General features: G+C 43.2%; 1 protein-coding gene across 1 annotated transcript in view; it reads right to left on the bottom strand.

Moving 5' to 3' along the window:
• Positions 1-772: 772 nt before the first annotated feature.
• The window catches only part of PTPRH (protein tyrosine phosphatase receptor type H), a 28,794-nt gene continuing 10,136 nt past the window's right edge, over positions 773-19,430 (bottom strand). The window contains exons 5-15 of the mRNA XM_029283019.1: positions 19,007-19,270; positions 18,751-18,832; positions 18,300-18,347; positions 17,444-17,534; positions 11,309-11,399; positions 9,358-9,434; positions 7,222-7,356; positions 6,392-6,514; positions 5,940-6,100; positions 4,402-4,537; positions 773-910 (exon numbers count right to left, since the gene is read on the bottom strand). Coding sequence (XP_029138852.1) covers positions 773-910; positions 4,402-4,537; positions 5,940-6,100; positions 6,392-6,514; positions 7,222-7,356; positions 9,358-9,434; positions 11,309-11,399; positions 17,444-17,534; positions 18,300-18,347; positions 18,751-18,832; positions 19,007-19,270 — 1,346 coding nt within the window. The remainder of the gene's footprint in view (positions 911-4,401; positions 4,538-5,939; positions 6,101-6,391; positions 6,515-7,221; positions 7,357-9,357; positions 9,435-11,308; positions 11,400-17,443; positions 17,535-18,299; positions 18,348-18,750; positions 18,833-19,006; positions 19,271-19,430) is intronic.

Here is a 19,430-nt window from a genome sequence, read left to right as displayed (position 1 = left end):
TACATACACATACACACATACACATATATGTATATGTATATGTATATATAGTGTATGTGTGTGACAGTTCTCCATGGCAACATTGTGGAGCTGACACTCAGGTTGCTGAGGCAACCAAATAATTCAGCCAGGCTGTGTGCTTCAGTCTTAATCTCTTTTAGGGCCCGGCTTTCACACAGTATATAATTGGAGGAAGAACTCTGCTGTTGTGCCACAATTGCTACCCTCCCCCATCCTCTCCTCCCAATTCCCAGAACAGTGGTGTGAGAGAAGAGGATGGCTGGGGCAAAGGAGTAGACAAACTGTTGTGTACATCAAGAACATGAGTTCATTGTCAACAGGAAAAAAATGTTTCTTGTGCACAGCATGGTAAAGTAAGACATTCATACTTCAGTTCTCCGTGATTCAAACGTTACTTAGTGTGTTTGATTCAATTTTGTATCGTGGCTTTGTCTTAGTCATCTTGTATGCCAATAATTTTTTTAAAGGCGGTCATGTTTACTTAATTAATTGACGAAACTATTATTTGAGGCTAAAAGGGAGGCTCTGAATCACTGGGAATATTTTTATTTCGATAATTAATTATTTCAGAGAAAAAAAAAACTACCTATACAGTCTGGGAAGTTTGCTTTTGCAAATTTACTCCATTTAAAACATGGAAGTTAAATTCAGAGGGGGGGGGGAAATGCCTCAATCTTTGGGGGGAGAGGGGCAATTGTTTTGCAATCTATAGAAAGTAGGCATCTTCTTGCCTGGGTAAAAGCCAAGCCTCTCACACCCGGGAGACCTCATAGTCTTGCATAGCCAAGATGTTTTCATAGACAGCAGGATGTTCCTGGATCACCCCGGCATTCGTTGAAGCAGACTGGATCCCATCCAGGAGACACTGGTGCAAAAAGACATACTGATCCTGTGGAAAGAGAGAGAGACATGGCATAAATAATTGATTTGAGTTGTCCCACAGGAACATCAGCGGTGGTCAGAGGTGCTGGCCAATTCGTTAAAACACACACACACACACACAGCCCAGTGATGCAGAAATCGCACTGGGAAATGTGGCTGTTTGTATAGCTATGCACATGGCAAGCTCAGTTGGGAATTGATTCAAATGTACCCCAGTTCCTGCCAGACCATATACCCGTTTGCCCAGCTTGGGGGGAAATGCCCAGCTGACTTGGCCTGATTCCAAAAAGCTAAGCCAGATCGGATCTGGAAGTAGTAATTGGTCCTGGAAGATCACCAGAAAAATCCATGGCTGTAACTTAGCTTGGGAGGTCAAAACAAAAACTGTTGGCACTGGGAGATCAACAGAGAATTTCAGGGCAGCAGGCTAGCCTTTGAGGGTTGAAAAATTAATACTGCAAGAAAATGGCAAACGGTTTCCTTCCTGTTGCCAAGATAACAAAATAGATGTATTGATGCAGTCGCCAGGACTAGAGCTCAACTCCAAGGCAGCTTTATCTTGTCACAGTAAATGTAAGCACCAACTGAGTGGCTTGGGAGTTAAACAAGACGAGTCCTATCAATCAGAATAGAACTGGAAGGGACTTGGAGGTCCTCTAGTCCAACCCCTTGCTCAAGCAGGAGACCCTATACCATTTCAGACAAGTGGCTGTCCAATCTCTTCTTAAAAGCCTCCAGTGATGGAGCACTCACAACTCCTGAAGGCAAGCCTGGTTTATTGGTTTATTGTTCTCAGTGTTAGGAAGTTTCTCCTTAATTCCAGGTTGCTTCTCTCCTTGATTAGTTTTCATCCATTGCTTCTTGTCCTGCCCTCAGGTGCTTTGGAAAATAAGTTGACCCCTCCTCTTTGTGGCAATCTCTCAAATACTGGAATACTGCTATCATGTCCCCCCTAGTTCTTCTTTTCTCTAGATTGGCCATACCCAAATCCTACAACCGTCCTTTGTATGTTTCAGTCTCCAGGCCTTTAATCATCTTAGTTGCTCTTCTTTGCACTTTTTCCAAAGTCTCAACATCTTTTTAGTAATGTGATGACCAAAACTGGATGCAGTATTCCAGGTGTGGTCTTACTAAGGCTTTACAAAGCCTTAGTTAATAGTTAATACTTAGATAGAAAATGACCAGGAAGTTCTTGATGGAAAATAAAAGCACCCCATAGAAAAAGACAATAGCAGTCCCTTTGGTACTGTCCCAAAAATGCTTTTCTAAAAGGCAACTGGACTTTCTTGTGTATTTTTTTCCTTGAAAAATTTTCTACTTCTCATTCAAAACATTTCTTCAGGTCTAACTGACTGGTGGGGAATGGAAGGATTTATATTCTTTGCAGTCATCCTGACATTAGCACTCTGAAGGTCAGTCCTTAGCCTTGAGGATCATTGAGGCCAATTGGGGGTTTATCTGTGCCCTCAGGGTCACCTGAATCAGAGTGCAAACGGGTGTGGAACCTTCTTGGGACTGCTGAAAGGACTGGGTTGTGGACAGGAGAGAGGTGGGCTCCTATCCTTCCCTTTCTGTTGAGGCAGAGTTGTTCAATTTAACACAGATGGCCTCTTTGACCCCCTCTTTCAAATACCTTTGGTCCTGTTGCTAACAAAACTAAAAGGAATGTGTTCAGGATGTTATCAGCAGTTGAACTCTACCTGAAGGATCATCAGTCATTGCTATATTAGCTGCTAGTTTAGAGGACCTTAAAAGTGGGATGAATCAACTTTACAGTCATGCTGAACTTTGTTTAGTTTTGACAGCTATAGTTGCTTGTAAAACAAGCTTTATGGATTCACGTAATATAGAATGGAATTCTTTATAGAACTCTTTATTGGCCAAGTGTGATTGGACACACAAGGAATTTGTCTCTGGTGCATAAGCTCTCAGGGTACATACAAGCAACAAATGATAAATCATATAATCATGAAAAAACATTCATCTTAAATCATAAGATACAGCACTCAGTAATGGTCATAGGTTACTAAATAATCAATCAACATAAATCATACTAGAATACTAAATAAAACAATTAATATAAATCGTAAGATACAAGCAACAAAAGTATAGTCATAAGAAGATAAGGAATAGGTAATAAGAAGGATGAGAAGGATAGCTTATTCAACCAATCTGAGAAAAGGAAACCAGAACTCATGAGTGGGCCCACAAAGTGTGTTTTAGGTGCAAATCTCTTAATAACTGCATTCCTGTTGTCTATAGAGAATTAGAGATTGTCACTTTTAAGGCTTGAGTTTGATGTTGTTTACATATGTAGATTATAGGGATGTTGAAAATTCTTGTCAAACATATCTAAGGACTAGATGTAGGGAAGGCTGCAATTCCAAGAACAAGAAATATGTAAATTATGTGCATATCTGTGCACATGTGTGTGCTAAAAAAAAGGAAGCGACAATACAGCAAACCAGGCTCAGGCAACATTGTTTGAAAGGCAGAGAACATAAAAATGCCCTTATGGTGTTGAAATAACTGCAAAGTGAGTGCTAGTTGAGTCAGTCAATTAGTTAAGAGTGTCCTTAACTCAACAAGTGGCACCTTCAGTCTCCAAAATACTTCATGTACTTCAACTCCCACAATTCTTAGCAAGGGCAATGCTGGCTAAAGGGATTCTGGGAGTCAGATTTTACATTAGGTCATCCAGGTTGGAGAAAGTTGAAGTGTCTTTTGTTGGGGAGCAATTTTCTTAAATCCTTCTTTTTGGATCTCAGAAGTACAGGTAGTCCTCCACTTACAACAGTTCATTTAATGACCATCCAAAGTTACAGCGGCACTGGAAAAAGGGACCTATGACCATTTCTCACACTTACAACCGTTGCCGCATCCCTGTGGTCACGTGATCAAAATTCGGGCGCTTGGCAGCTGACTTGTATTTATGATGGTTGCCATGTCCCAGAGTCACAGGATCACTTTTTTGCAACCTTCTGACAAACACAGTCAGATGGAAAACCTGACAACTGTGTTGCTAATTTAACAACTGCAATGATTCACTTAACAACTGTAGCAAGAAAGATCATACAACGGGACAAAACTCACTTAACAAATGTCCTGCTTAGCAACAGAAATTCTGGGCTCGGTAGTAGTCATAAGTTGAGGACTACTTGTACCTGACAACTGTACAACATGAGAAGGGATATGGATCAGATCCAGAGGAACTCTCAAAATGGTCTGTGGAGCACATATGTAATTCCCCCCCTCCCCCACTTCTCCCTGACAAATTCTCTAAAGATTTCAGAGGAGATGTTTGCCCATAGATCAGACCTGCTTCTACACAGTGCTTTTTTTGGGGGGAAAAAAAGGTGCCGGAACTCACACACGTCATACAACCCGCCTTGCCTACCCTACAAGGTTCCATCCAAAAAAGATACTGGAACTCCGTTCTGGGCATTCTATGACAAAAAAAGCCCTGCTTCTACATGTCAATGTTTTCCATTCTCTCACCTCATTCTGGATCATGAGTGGACGGTTCCTTCTCAGTTTCTCAACAAATGAAAAGACACCAATCTCTCCTTGGTCCTGGGCTTCACACAGGAGTGAATCTAGAGAAATAAATGTGCCTGTCCGGCCCACCCCAGCACTGGAAAGGTGGAAAAATGAAGGAAAAAAAACAGGCAATCAGGCATGGACAACCACAACTATGCTCTAGATCAGGGGTCCTCAACCTTGGCCACTTAAGACTTGTGGACTTCAACTCCCAGCTTTTGCTGGTTGAGGAATTCTGGGAGTTGAAGTCCACAAGTCTTAAAGTGGCCAAGATTGAGGACCCCTGCTCTAGATGTATTTTATGACTAAGGAAGATGACTTTGACAGAAATATGCAAGAATGTTACATAAGCAGAGAGGGCTGAGGAATTCTGGGAATTGAAGTCCACAAGTCTTAAAGTTGCCAAGGTTGAGGACTCCTGCTCTAGATGTATGGTATGACTAAGGAAGATGAATTTGACAGAAATGTGCAAGAACGTTACATAAGCAGAGAGGGCTAAAATAGTCCTGGGAAGCAAAATAGCATTTGGAAGTCACTCAGGCTGGTTTGTTCCTGATTCATTGGAGCATAAGAAGGTAAAGTAAAGCACAAGCAAGCTTGCAAGATTCTGTTATTATAGTCTATGAGGGTGAAGGTTCCTTCTCCAAGCTTGTGGGTTAGTTTCCAAACGTTTTGTTACCAGGCTAGGTAACACCTTTTGCAGAGTTTAGGGGATGTCAGTGTCAATGTTCTTCTGTTTATAAGGGCTTCGGGTGTGGGTGTGTCAGGTGAGGGTCTTGTGATGGGTCTTGTGATGGGTCAGGTGTGAGTCATCAGTGAGAGGCTTGTGATGGGGAGGTTACCTCAGGCCAGGGTCATTAGGAGGTGAACTGCTGGTGGGGGGAGGAGGGGGTTTGTGTGGGTTGGTTGAGGGTCTGTGCTGTCTCTAGTTGGCTGTGTGGTTGATTTGGATCCTGAGGGGTTTGTAGGCTGGTTGTAGGTCAAGATGTCTGTTGATGGAATTGCTTGTGATTGGCCAGGCTTCGATGAACTCATGAGCGTGGCAGGTGGTAGCATGGCCGATGATTTTAGTGTTGCTCCAATCGAACTGGTGTTGTTTGGTGTCAGTATGGGTAGAGATTATAGCCTATCTTAATAAAGCATAGCTCTAGTTTTTGGTGGAGTTGATTTTCCAGCCTGGTCTATCTAGTGAGGCAGACACCATGGGAGATATTCTAGATCAGCCTTATTCAGCCTGGGGCCCTCTAGCTATTTTGAACTTCAACATCCATCATCCCCAGTATGATCTATGACTTTCTCGGTGCTTGATTTATTGGAAAGTGAAGGGAGACTGAAGCCAAGTCCCACAGATGAGAAGATCTTAATCAATATTGCCACCTTGCTTAGAAAGAAGAGTGACTCTGAGCAGATCCATTGGAGAAGATCTGAGTAACGAGTGCCCCACTCCCCCTTGGTTTTTTTCTTGCCCCAGACCTTCTCACTCCCATTTGATGTACCTGCAATGAACCAGAACTGGCCCATTATCCTTCATTTTGTCCAAGTCCTCCCTGACAAGATCTCGGAAACGAAGAATGGTTTCCGTGGTTTGGGGCACTCCATGATCTGGCCATGATGTGTAGTGATAATGCCTAGCATGGCGAACTTCAGACATGCTCACCTGTTGAGAAACACATAATTCAGATATTCCCAAAACCAAGAAACAAATTTGGGGAAGTAAGATTTTTTCCCCTGTACTTGGGAATTCTTGATATTCATCCATGCCTACTTCCCTTTCTTTTCCCCTATATCCCTTTCTGACTCTCATAGGTACCTGAGCATGGAAAATGATGGTGTATTTTTTCTTGGGCTCTCTAGGTGGAAATCACTTGAAAAGGATTGATCCATGCAGCACTTCTGAGTGTATTTTAAGCTCAGAAGGAGAAGGTAGCTTCAAGTCTCAATCACTCACCTGCTTGATACAGAAGTCACGGACAGACCAATCAGGGAGAATAGTTTCTGTGATAACAGATACAGTAATATCATCATAAGTGCAGGGGGTGTAGTCCAAGGGCCAGTAGTGTTCACATTTCACCTGGTCAGGAGAAAAATTGGAGAGTACAGGACATTTGATGGAATTTGTAGCATTGGGGACACATGGTAAAGTTATTAGATGCCTGTCAAATTTGGTGTCAACTGTCCCATTCAGTCATCTAGCAAAGAAACACTCCTGGCCATTTGTTTTGCCAAGACCAGGGGTAGGCAACCTTGGCTCTTTTATGACTCGTGGACATCAACTCCCAGAATTCCTGAGCCAGCATGGCTGGCTCAGGAATTCTGGGAGTTGAAGTCCACGAGTCATAAAAGAGCCAAGGTTGCCTACCCCTGGTCAAGACTATACTTTAAATTATTACAGAAGTAGCGTAAGCTAAATCTAAGGAAAGGAAAGTTCTTCTCCCCTACCCCCCTGGCCATTCCCCCCCGCCAGTTATCTGCAAATGTCCAATCAGGTGCTTGTATATTGTTTAGGAAACAGGTGCTTGGTTTCCAGCTCTGCATATCGTTACTTGACCTTGGCTGGCTGGAGCTTCTTACATGGCTCCGCTGGGCTTCCATTCTCACCTTCTCCCTTCCATTACAAAATTTCCCTCCCCCCCCCCATGGCTGTCAGCTCATGAAGCTTGGATGGGTGAGATGCAGCCATGACATTTGGATTCTGTGATAAAAAAGCAAAGCATTTTTAAACCCAGCATTGCATCTCCCAAGAGCATCCTTGGGGCTGAAACAAAGGGCCATTCTCACCCTTCCATTCTCAACGCAATTTGTGAGCATGACTATGGTTGTGACGTGCTGCTCCCATATCATGCGCCAGAAGTCATGGAGTGTGGCAGGCAATGGTCCCTGAGCTGCGATGAACTCCTTCTCCTTCTTGCAGCCCTTGGGAGGAGAGAGGTGTCACATCAATTCGAAACTTGGACCATAAGAAAGGCTGAGTGCAAAAGAATTGAGGCCTTTGAACTATGGTGCTGGAGAAGACTCCTGCGAGTCCCCTGGACTGCAAGGCATTCAAACTGGTCAGTTCTAGAGGAGATCAAGCCTGACTGCTCTTTAGAAGGCCAGATCCTGAAGTTGAAACTCAAATACTTTGGCCACCTAATGAGAAGGAAGGACTCACTGGAGAAGGGCCTACTGCTGGGAAAGATTGAGGGCAAGAGAAGGAGGGGACAACAGAGAACGAGGTGGCTGGAGGGAGTCACTGAAGCAGTAGGCGTGAGCTTAAATGGTCTCCAGAAGATGGTAGAGGACAGAAAGGCCTGGAGGAATGTTGTCCATGGGGTTGCGATTGGTCAGACATGACTTTGCAACTAACAACAACAACACACAGAAAAACATTGGTTCATTTTTAAAATCATTTTTGTATTTCTAAAGCTGTTGCATGTTATGCTCAAGGCTGCCTTGGTCAAAACGAAGCGTTGTTCTGAGACTCGGGAGAAGTCAACAAAACAATTGTTTCAGAAAGGCAGAGCGATGTCTCCTCATGCGCCTGCACTTGGACTAAAATTGCATTACTTCCCATTAAGTCATTAGGAGTACATAGGCTCCCAGACTAATAGATCCCAAAGAGGAGAACACAATTTAGAGATGACCGTCTACAGGAGCTGGCCTAAAAGCAAGCACTTCGATATGTGGTGCTCATTTACGACTACTACTCTGCAATATGACGGGCGAAGCCAAAGCAGACTCCCAAAATGGCATTTGTTAAGTGAAGATGAAAGGTTTGGAGGGGAAAAAACTAGAGTCCAAATTACATTAGACATCGAAGGCCAAACATATATTGCATCAAATGGAAATAATACTTCCAGTTAGCAGTATCAGTGATGGAAGATAGGGAGAGGCAACTATTTTCAGGCTGGAGATCATATTTGGCTTTTGGGCTGCAGGGCTGAAATCCTCCCCCCCAAAAAAGGTGTATCAAAATAACTGGATCCAGGACACCCACATTTGGTGTCATTAACACTGTATGTTTAAATGTAGTGAAATGTATGATCAAATATAGTGAAATTTCTGCAGCTGCCAAAAAAGCCAACACAGTCCTAGGTTGCATTAATAGAGGGATAGAATTAAGATCACATGAAGTGTTAATACCACTTTATAATGCCTTGCTAAGACCACACTTGGAATACTGCATCCAGTTTTGGTCGCCACGATGTAAAAAAGATGTTGAGACTCTAGAAAGAGTGCAGAGAAGAGCAACAAAGATGATTAGGGGACTGGAGGCTAAAATATATGAAGAAAGTTTACTGGAATTGGATATGTCTAATCTAGTGAAAAGGACTAGGGGATGACATGATACACATGTTCCAATATCTAAGGGGCTGCTACAAAGAAGAGGGCATCAACCTATTCTCCAAAGCACCTGAAGGCAGGACAAGAAGCAATGGATGAAAACTAATCAAGGAGAGAAGCAACCTGGAACTAAGGAGAAATTTTCCTGATACTTAGAACAATTAATCAGTGGAATGACAGGTCTCCAGAAATTGTAGGTGCTCCAACACTGGAGGTTTTAAAGAAGAGATTGGACAACGATTTGTCTGAAATAGTATAAGGTTTCCTGCCTGAGCAGGGGGTTTGACTAGAAGACCTCCAAGTTCCCTTCCATTTTGTTCTGTTCTGTTCTGAATATGGCCTGTCCATTATTTAATCATTCCTCTCTTCTGTCACACTAAAAATGGCAATTCACTAGCAACTATGAAAGGCTTCTGGATATAACATCCAGTATCAGGATTGTACATTATTCATCTTGGCATTTAGAGTTAATTTGGAATGCTTTAAACATGTTCCAGCATGAGTAGCTCAGAGACTCGAACTGGCTTCAATCTACTTTTTCAGCACTCTTAGCCAACATCTCATCCCAAAAAGGCAATAGCGAAGACATACAGGCATGTAGCTGGCATTGATGTAGTCTGAATAGGGGTCTTCTTGCTTGAGAGTGAGCTGGACTCGTGCATGGTCATCTGTGGAGAAAGAACCAAAAATGGCACTCAGGAGAAGATTGAGAGCAAAAGAATAGCACTGAAGATCAGAAACACACAGGACCTCAGTCTGTCCGGTTGAAATCCAGCATTGTCTCCATTATATTACCTTGACCCAGAATTCTAGATAAAGATCAGTGATTCTCAAGCACCAGTGTAGAGCATTAAAGTGTCCTCTGTGGAATGGTGACTGTTGAGTTGCACCAAAAACAATTAGACTTGAATCAGACTTCTACAGCGGGATGTTCAAAGTTCAAGCAGGATCTTTTACATTAAGTGTAATGGGTGAAATTCCGGAACGAAAATATAGGCAAAGCTTGCCAAACACAACTTTTGGAATGCTTTTCAATTCCTTTACCATTACTGGCCATAAGAGGCACCTGTACTTTCTTCTAGGTAATGATATACAACATGCCCTCTATCTAGTTGGTGAAAACAAAAGCTCCTAGAACATTATTTTACCAAGAGTATAAACTTTACTGAATAAACCATATTGGCACAATCGAAGCGAAACCAGCTCTGGGTTTCCCACGCAAAAAGCTAGCATAGTTAATCCCCCCTTTTCCCTATGGGCCACCCATAATCCATTACGTCCACCAATCACTTCTTTCCATATTGTTATGGGAACCAGCGGCCATGCTAATCCACCTGCTCAAAATGTCCTTGGGCTGGAGCACCGTCTGACGGGAACCGGTGATGCTCAGATGCAATTCCCTCTACTCTTGCATTCCATCCCACCTCCTCCCTTTTCTTTGTCAAGTTGCGAGCAAAGCAGAATATAGGTGAAAGTGCAAATCAGTCTTGAACGGTGTGTATAGTCAGAGATGTCTACAGGGTGGTCAAAAATACCAGGCTGGGGGAAAGGGCTTGGATCACACAACTGCCCGTTTGACTTTTTGACCCTTTTGAAGATGCCCCTGGAGAGTTTCTGTCTTCCCCCTTTGTTTTGTGTGTGTGTGTGTGTGTGTGTGTATGTATGGTGGAATGTAGTCTGGAGTCCCAGGAGGGAAAGACTGTTTCCAGAGGACAAAGAATCAATGAAGCTTGGAATATCTAATAGGCAGGAAGTGGGCAAAAATGAAGCCTCCCTAGCGCAGTTTACAGAATATATCTATAGTTATGCATATTGTTGTTTTAATCTGGCAAGATTCTGTCTGTTGGCTAACAACAATAAATAGCGATAGCACTTAGATTTACATACTGCTCCATAGTGCTTTACAGCAGTCTCTGAGTGATTTACAATGTCAGCCTATTGGCCCCAACAATCTGGGTCCTCGTTTGGCCGATCCCAGAAGAATGAAAGGCTGAGTCAACCTTGAGCCCATCAGGATCAAACTCTAGACTGTGGGCACAGTTAGCCCGCAATACTGCATTCTAGCCCCTGCCCCACCAGGGTTTTATATGCCACCAGTATAAAGATACTCCTCAAAAGCAACTCAATCTGTCATTATTTGTTTATGGGGACTGACATTGTGTTTCTGTAGTAGTGCACAGGGAAGCATAGGGCAGACTGCATATATCCTATTCTGGGTCTTCCAAGCAGGAGGGAGGAGGGCTTAGAATGGAAACTATTCATTCGTTCAATTTGAGGCCATTGGGCAGCTCACAATTCACAGTTCAAGAGGCTGCTTGACTGTATCTCCCCCAAAGATGCTTTCAGTAGTCCATGGCCTCTTCAAGCCCAGATTTAAACTCAATCCTTCTTTTGCTGACTTCATCCTCCAGCCCAGACTGGATCTCATTCTGGTCATTTTCCTGCAGATGGACAGAGAGAGCCCCTTCCAATGGGTTCATTCCGATGAGTTGGAAAGAATAAAATAATGAAAAGGCTCGCGAGGTAAGGGAATGGAACTTACATGGCAGAACGTTGCTATAGCGATTCTTAGCTTGATTTTCATGCTGCTGGGCGACACTCTGGAGCTGATCTGTCCCCGTGTCCTGCAGTTGCTATTATGAAGACAAGGAAAGAAGAAATATTGACTCAGTAAAGCAGGGCACAGAGGGCTTCCAAAATAAGACAAAGCAAAAGCAAATAGCGAAAACAAGCTGTCAAGCAAGAGTGTTACTATATTGGAAATAGTCTTCCTTTAAATAACAGAATAACAGAGTTGGAAGGGATCTTGGAGGTCTTCTAGTCCAACCTCCTGATCAAGCAGGAGACCTGTCCAATCCCTTCTTAAAATGCCTCTTGTATTGGAGCACACACTACTTCTGAAGGCAAGTTGTTTCACTGATTGATTGTTCTTACTGTCAGGAAGTTTCTCCTTAGTTCTAGGTGGCTTCTCTTTTTGTTCAGTTTCCATCTGTTGCTTCTTGTCCTGCCTTCAGGTGCTTTGGAGAATAGCTTGACTCCCTCTTCTTTGTGGCAGCCCCTGAGATATTGGAACACTGCTATCATGTCACCCCAGTTCTTCTTTTCACTAGGCTAGACATACACAATTCCTGCAAACATTCTTCATATGTTTTAGCCTCCAGCTCCACCTCCCTCAATCATCTTTATTGCTCTTGTCTGCACTTTTTCCAGCGTCTCAACATTTTTTGATATTGTGGTAACCAAAACTGGATGCAGTATTCCAAGTGTGGTCTTACCAGGTGTTATAAAGCAGTAGTATCACTTCTTGTAATCTTGATTCTATCCCTGCCTTCGCTCCTTGTTCTCAACCTTTTTCCGATGTGTCTGTTTAGAATAAGTCCCACGAGGTCTATTGACATTTAATGCTAACAGGATGAGGATAGACATCTTCCCGACCAGTTGCTCTGCAGTTGTGTTAGGTTACAAGTCCCAACACCCTCAGCCATCGTGCCTTGGGATTGATGCTCACATCAATGGTTGAAGATGCAGAGATTTCTTAAAAATTTGAGAGGTCCGAGGCTATTTTATTTGAAATCCACCCACAACAACTCTGTTCCTTTGCATCCTAGATCAAAGGAATTTTAGGTAGTCCTCGACTTACAAGAGTTCCTTTAGTGACCGCTCAAAGTTACAACGGCACTGAAAAATGTGACTTATGACCGATTTTCATAGTTACGACCTTTGCAGCATCCCCCTGGCCACATGATCAAAATTCAGACCCTGGGCAACTGGACTGCATTTTATCCCAGGGTCATGTGATCATCACCTTTTGTGACCTTCTGACAAGCCAAGTCAGTGGGTGAGCCAGATTCACTTAACAATCAGGTTGCTAACTTATCAATGGCAGTGATCCACTTAACAACAGTGGCAAGAAAAATTGTAAAATGGGGCAAAACTCAACAAATGTCTCACTTAAGAACAGAAATTGTGGGCTCAATTGTAGTCGTAAGTCTACATATAGTTTTTGTCCACCAAAGTCAATGATTCCATACATGAAAATTGGTGGAGAAACACAAAATACTGAAAATTGATTTCCTTGAATGAAATTCTGAACCATATTTTGATTGGATCCAGCTCAGGTGTGGAGCTGGACAATCCCTTCCTCACCCTCAACCCATGCTCCCCCTGGGAAAAAAAAAACCTTTCCTAAGTGAACCTGTTAAGTGAAGCCAGACCGATAACATCTGGGAACCCATCATTCATACCAAAAGTTTGCCTGATGACAGACAAACCAGGCATTTCAGCAGATATGGTGAAAAAGGTATACAAGAATACAACACACTACAGAGGACCACTGAGCTATGATGCTGTTGCCAAATCTTCCCCATGGCAGCCACAAGATGAGTGAGCTTAAACTGCAAGAAATCCCAGTAAGCATTGCTATTGCTGAGGATTCCTAAAATCCGTAAATGTGAAAGGTACTGGGAGAAGGCTAATGGGCGTTTTCATCTGGATAGCTAAGAAAATCTGTTGCTTAGTGTCTGTTTATTTAAAACGTGCCTTTCTGAAGCTTCTGAGGTCTTTAAAAAGAAAACCAGCTATTATGAATTTTTAACAACCGTCAAAAATGGAAAACGACTCTTTTCCAAACATCATTTTTGCAGATTTCTCTTTAATAAGATTTATTGAGATGAATAAGATGAGGTTATAAACATTCCAGCAATTTGAATTGCTGATAATGGGGATATTTGCAGTGGGTTGCTTATATAACAAACTGCTGAGTTTTTATCAGTCTGGAAACTCTTATACAAAGCAAGAACAGAGATGCTAACAAATGGAAGAAAACTGAGGACATATTAATATAAAAAGCTGAATATGATATGGGGCAGTTGAGATATGGAGCACTCCTTTTTAACAAATATATTTCAAGGTAGGACAAGGAAAGGGATCAATAAGATTAGAGCTTACTATGAAAACTGATGTTTACTTGTTCATATTTGCAATGTGTGACTCAAATCCAATTGAACCAAGTGGAAATTCAAGCTTTGCAGAAGTAAAATTGAAAACCACAATAGTTTCTAAGAACAGTGGATGCGGTGGTTGCAAGTTAATTTAGGAAGTATCAACAACTCAGGTGCTAACACTTGCTTTGCCTACTCTTTCTGCATAACTGATGTTGGCACTGTTAGGAACAATGTATTTATAGATATTTCACAAAGTTATGAAGACAAACAAGAAATAGCTAGGTGGGGATCTGCAAACTACCCCTCCCTCCAAGGAAAGCAGATTGCCGGTGTAATCAAAGAATGCTTCCAATCGGGAACATATATAAATAAATATACAGGTAGTCCTTGACTTACGACCCTAATAGAGCCCAAAATTTCTGTTGCTAAGGGAGACATTTGTTAAGTGAGTTTTGCCCCATTTTAAACCTCTCTTGCCACAATTGTTAAGTTACTGCAGTTGTTAACTTAGTGAATCTGGCTTCCCCGCTGATTTTGTTTGTCAGAAGGTCGCAAAAGGTGATCACATGATCCTGAGAAACTGCAAACATCATAAGTATGATCCAGTTGCCAAGGGCCTGAATTTTGATCACATGACCACGGGGATGTTGCAATGGCCGCAAGTGTGAAAAATGGTCACAAGTCACTTTTGTTTTTGTGCCGTTGTAGCTTTGAACGGTCACTAAATGAACTGTTGTAAGTTGAGGGCAACCTGTATAATTCAAATATTAGATCATGCTGGGCTAGCTTTCCCTCATCTTGCCCCTTCCCCCTCCCTTGGCATACCTCAGGACGTGAGATTCCCAAAAGGCATAGTCATTCTTTGGGGGAATTCTAGGAGTTGCAGACTCTATCCTCTTGGGGAATGTCAGGTTAATAGTACTCCAGGCATTGCTTTCTTGCCATTGTTTTGAGGGAGACCATAGCAATCTAAATCTATTATTCGAAGACCAATGGGGGAAGTTTAGATCTTGTGGAGATTGTCAGTCATCCTGGTCATAATTGTCTCAAAGGTGCTTTTTTTTCCCTTCAAAAGGCAGCTGGACTTTTTTTTTCTTGAGGAAGAAGAAGAATGCAGTCCTTGCAGCAGTCCCAAGAAGATTCTACATCCATTTGCACTCTGATTCAAGTGATCCTGAGGCACAGATAAACCCCCAAGTGTCCTCAATAACTCTCAGAGAGAGTGCTAATGACCAGATTACTGCAAAGAAAAAAAATCCTTCTATTCCCCTCCCCCCATCCTATCAGTACCTATCCTTCCATCCCCACCACCACCATCAGAACTGATGAAGCTTCTTGGATAAGAAGTGAAATGTTTTCTTCTTCTTCCTCCTCAAGGAAAATAATGGAATAACGGAACAACAGAGTTGGAAGGGACCTTGGAAGTCTTCTAGCCCACCTCAAGCAGAAAACTCTATATCATTTCAAACAAATGGTTGTCCAATCCCTTCTTAAAAACATCCAGTGTTGGAGCACCTACAACTTCGGTCGTTCCACTCTTTAATTGTTCTCACTCTCAGGAAATTTCTCCTCAATTCCAGGTTGCTTCTCACCTTGATTAGTTTTCATCCATTGCTTCTTGGCCTTCCTTCAGGTGCTTTGGAGAACAGGTTGATGTCCTCTTCTTTGTAGCAGCCCGTTAAATATTGGAACACGTGTATCATGTCATCCCTAGTCCTTTTCACTAGAGTAGACATATCCAATTCCAGCAAACTTTCTTCATATATTTTAGCCTCCAGCCCCCTCATCGTCTTTCTTGCTCTTCTCTTCAGATGCCTTGAAGAATAGGTTGACCTATTCTTTGATATTGGAACAGTGCAAACAACAACAACAACAACCCCAGTCCAGTTGCCTTTTAAAGAAAAAAAAGTACCTTCCTTTGAAAGAAGTTTAGATGTTCTTCTATGGGATATCCTGGTGAGTATTTGAAGAACGTAATTAGAGCTCCTGTTCCAATTTCTTTGATTCTGTGGGGGCTCAGAACTTGACACCATAGGCAAAGTGGAGTCTAACCAATGTAGACTACACTGGAACATACAATCCTTTTGTAGAGAACTTGCACATTCATGCAGAATAAAAGGATGATTTAAAATGGGAAACGTAGGGAGTCTCCCTTGGGCAACATTATCACTGAAGGGAGAATTGTTACCGTGACATGACATTTTTGTGCAAAGTCCCAGGGCAAGAACTAAAACACACAATTTATTAATTTTTTAAAAAGAGAAAATGGAAGGGGGAAAAAACTCCAACGGTAAATATCACTGATTCAATGTCAGTGCACTTTGTTTTTCTAATGTTTTGCAGTAGCACAACAGCGAGCAACAGGAATTGAATCCATTTTTTTTATATTGAATCCATTTATATACATTAAGATACATGGAACATAGAGCAATAGCAGCATTCATGGTCGACCTTGGAGGTCATCTAGTCCAGGGCTTTTCAACCAGTGGTACGGGTACCACCTGTGGTACATTGGCACCTGGCAGGTGGTACGTGACCATCCCAGAAAAGTGGTAGTGGGGGAGGGGAATGAGCTGAACCAGTGGCAGCACCGCACAAGCCTGAGCGAGAGATGGCTGGAGCTGCAGGGCATCAGGGCTTAGAGGAAGCACCAGGATCAGCGCTGGCTCCAGCTGGAGCTCGGCGCTGATCCTGGTGCTTCTGCTGAGTCCAGAAGAAGCACCAATCAGCTGGAATGTTGCAGCATCTCCAGGGTCTTGTGATTTACATTCAGATGCTTGGCAACTGATTCATATTTATGACGGTCACAGTGTCCCAGGGTCATGTGAAGTGACCAAAACCTGCTGCAACCACCCAGCAGACAGGGGGGAATAAAAACCAAACACCCCCCACCCCACCCCCGCTGCCAATCCTCAGCAGAAATGCTCACAATGAAAACCTCGGACAGGAGGAAGAGCGCGGCCGGGTGGGCAGGCAGGCGTCTTGCTCAGCTGTGGCTTGGGGGGCACTTTTTTCAGTGCCATTGTAACTTCGAACAGTCACTGAGCGAACTGTTGTAAGTCAAGGACTACCTGTACTTTATCACTTTTTTCCTTTTTTTTTTTTGGGGTCATCAAGTTTTTGATACTTTGCTAGGCGACTGGTGGTACTCGGATGTTGCCATATCCTAAAAGTGGTACAATGGGTGAAAAGGTCGAAAAACCCTGATCTAGTCCAAATCCTTGCTCAGCCAGGAAACCCTATACCATTTCAGACAAATGGCTGTCCAGTCTCTTCTTAAAAACTTCCAGTGCTGAAGCATTCACTGCTTCTGGAGGCAGGTTGTTCCATTGGTTAATTGTTCTAACTGTCAGGAAATTTCTCCTTAGTTCTAGGTTGCTTCTCTCCTTGATTAGTTTCCATCCATTGCTTCTTGTCCTGCCTTCAGCTTTTCTCCAGAAATGTTTAATCAAAAGGAATGTCTGATCCATTGAAACTCCTTTAGACACTCACCCGTATACAAAGAGAAAGCTCAGTGGAGCAAAATCCTTGTTTCCCAGAATGCTCCGTCCTGAGGCAAACCAACAGCCCAGGAGCCTCTGACTGTCAATGCTGGGAATCGTTGGATTTTGGGCACTGCAGACAGAGTAGTTTCTAAGCTCTGCCTAGAGACATGGGATTTGGATGATGGATTCTTCTCTATGCCAGTCGTGTGTATCTCTACTGGACAACAAACCCTGCCTCCAACTTCATACCTGGTATTCAACAGCAAAGCCGAAGGCGCTGTCTGACAGCTTCTCGTAGCAATGGCGTGGGAAAGCCGACACAGGTACTGCACCAAGGACTCTGTGACAGATAAAAAGTAGAGAAATTGGATCGTTTCGATACCAAAAGGTGCAGGTTGGGTGAGGTTACTCCAAGTAGTTTGGTGGGAATCCTTCAAGGATTAGGAAACCAATGACCTGTAGGTCGCTACTCCTTTTATTGTAAAGCTATAATAACAGAACCTTGCAAGTCTGAATGGGCTTTTCTGCACCCACTTTATTTTCACCTGAACTAAGTAGGGGGTTGTCTGAGACCATTTTTTTCTTGGCCCAGGCTCAACCCCCTCTTATCTGCCCATTGCCTTAGTAGCAACTCTTCTCCTGTTCTTCAAGGCCATTCCTTCATCTCCCTACTTCTGGCCTACATCGCACCTCTCTCTCTCTCTCTCCCTCCCCCCTCTCTCCCTGTCTCTCTCTCTCTCCTTCCCTCCCCCCTCTCTCTCCCTCCCTCCCTCTCCCATTCTCTTTCTCCTTCTCTCCTTCCCTCCCTCTTTCTGTCTCTCTCTCTCTTCCCTCTCTCCCTCACCCTCTCTCCCTCCCTCATTCACTCTTTCTCTCTCCCTCTGTCTCTCTCTCTCCCTCTCTCCTTCCCTGCCTCCCTCTCCCTTTCTCCCTCCCTCCCTCTCTGTCCCTCTCACTCTCTCCTTCCCTCCCTCTCTCTCCCCCCTCTTCTCTCCCTCCCTCCCTTCTATTTCTAATCCTAGGGAGTGCTTGCCTTCATCATTGCTTGGCCTCAAACAAGATAATATGGTGCTTCTCTTCTAAAAATCTTAAAATTTATTCTCACCCAGACAATCCCACGTCTGGATTCTGCTCCTCCGAGGCATCTGTCCTTCTGAAAGCAAGGGAGGAAAATTGGAAGTGACACTTGGGCAGCATTTGTTAGTGCTCCCATCCTCATCGGTACAGAGAATGCCAGACAGGACACTGCTGAACTGAAGTCAACAATGCAAGACCCATTTCCAGAAACTCTGGAACTCAGTTGTCCATCAGCATGACCCGTGCATTACTCAAAGTCCAAGATGCTCTCCGCACTTGGTTGTTTTCTTACAGACATTTCATTACTCAACCAGGTAATACCATCAGTACTAGTGGTGCTAGCTAGCTCAGGATGTTACCTAGTTGGATATTGAAATGCCTGCCGAGCCCCAAAGACCCCTCAGAGAGCAATCCCAGGGTTCAACCCTGAGCTACAAATATTCTCTTCTATCAGTGTTCACAATGTCAAACAAGCTTACCTTGGTCTCCTGAAGTAAAAGAACAGGAAGCAAAGGATGACGAACAGAAGCAGCACCGCAAAAAGGGATCCAAGCAGAACCACTGGACACAGAAAGAAAACATAAGATCTTTGGACAAACAATTGGGGCCAAAAATGTGTGAAACAATTGGTACCCTCCAAATGGAATGGGCTTTTTCAGAAACCATTACTTCATTTGCTGTGGCCCAACTGCAGGATTAACACATAATTTACACTGAGATGGTCTTAGAGCTCACCTGTACTATTGATGGAGCACTCCACAGTGTCTGAGACTGCATATTGGTCGTACCAAAAAGTTTTTATTTTAATTTGGTAGACTTTGACAGGCTGAAGTTCTTGAATCACCACTGATCCGCTGCAATTTGGCTCATTTTTCCAGGCTTTATCTGACATGAGGATCACAATTTTACTAACAGCACTGGCTGGACATGTCCAGGATAATTTCAGACTCCAGCTATTTTGCGAAGGGAGGCATATCAAATCACTTACTTGTTCTGGCTCTGTACAAGCAAGAAGGAAAGAGGGTTAGGCAGGGGCCTTCTCACAACCTCACCAGCTCATTCTACCAACTTTATCCACCCCAGTGTGCCTAGAGGGCTGCTCCCATCAGAGAAAATGAAGCAGTCATCTTGAGAAAATTGCAAAAAAAAAAAAAAAAAA

The sequence above is a fragment of the Protobothrops mucrosquamatus genome, unplaced genomic scaffold (genome assembly GCF_001527695.2).
Source record: "Protobothrops mucrosquamatus isolate PMUCROS unplaced genomic scaffold, P.Mucros_1.0 scaffold8, whole genome shotgun sequence".
In the NCBI taxonomy this organism is placed as follows: Eukaryota; Metazoa; Chordata; class Lepidosauria; order Squamata; family Viperidae; genus Protobothrops; species Protobothrops mucrosquamatus.
Note: the sequence above shows the minus strand (reverse complement) of the source record. Positions and strands in the feature narration are given on the sequence as shown.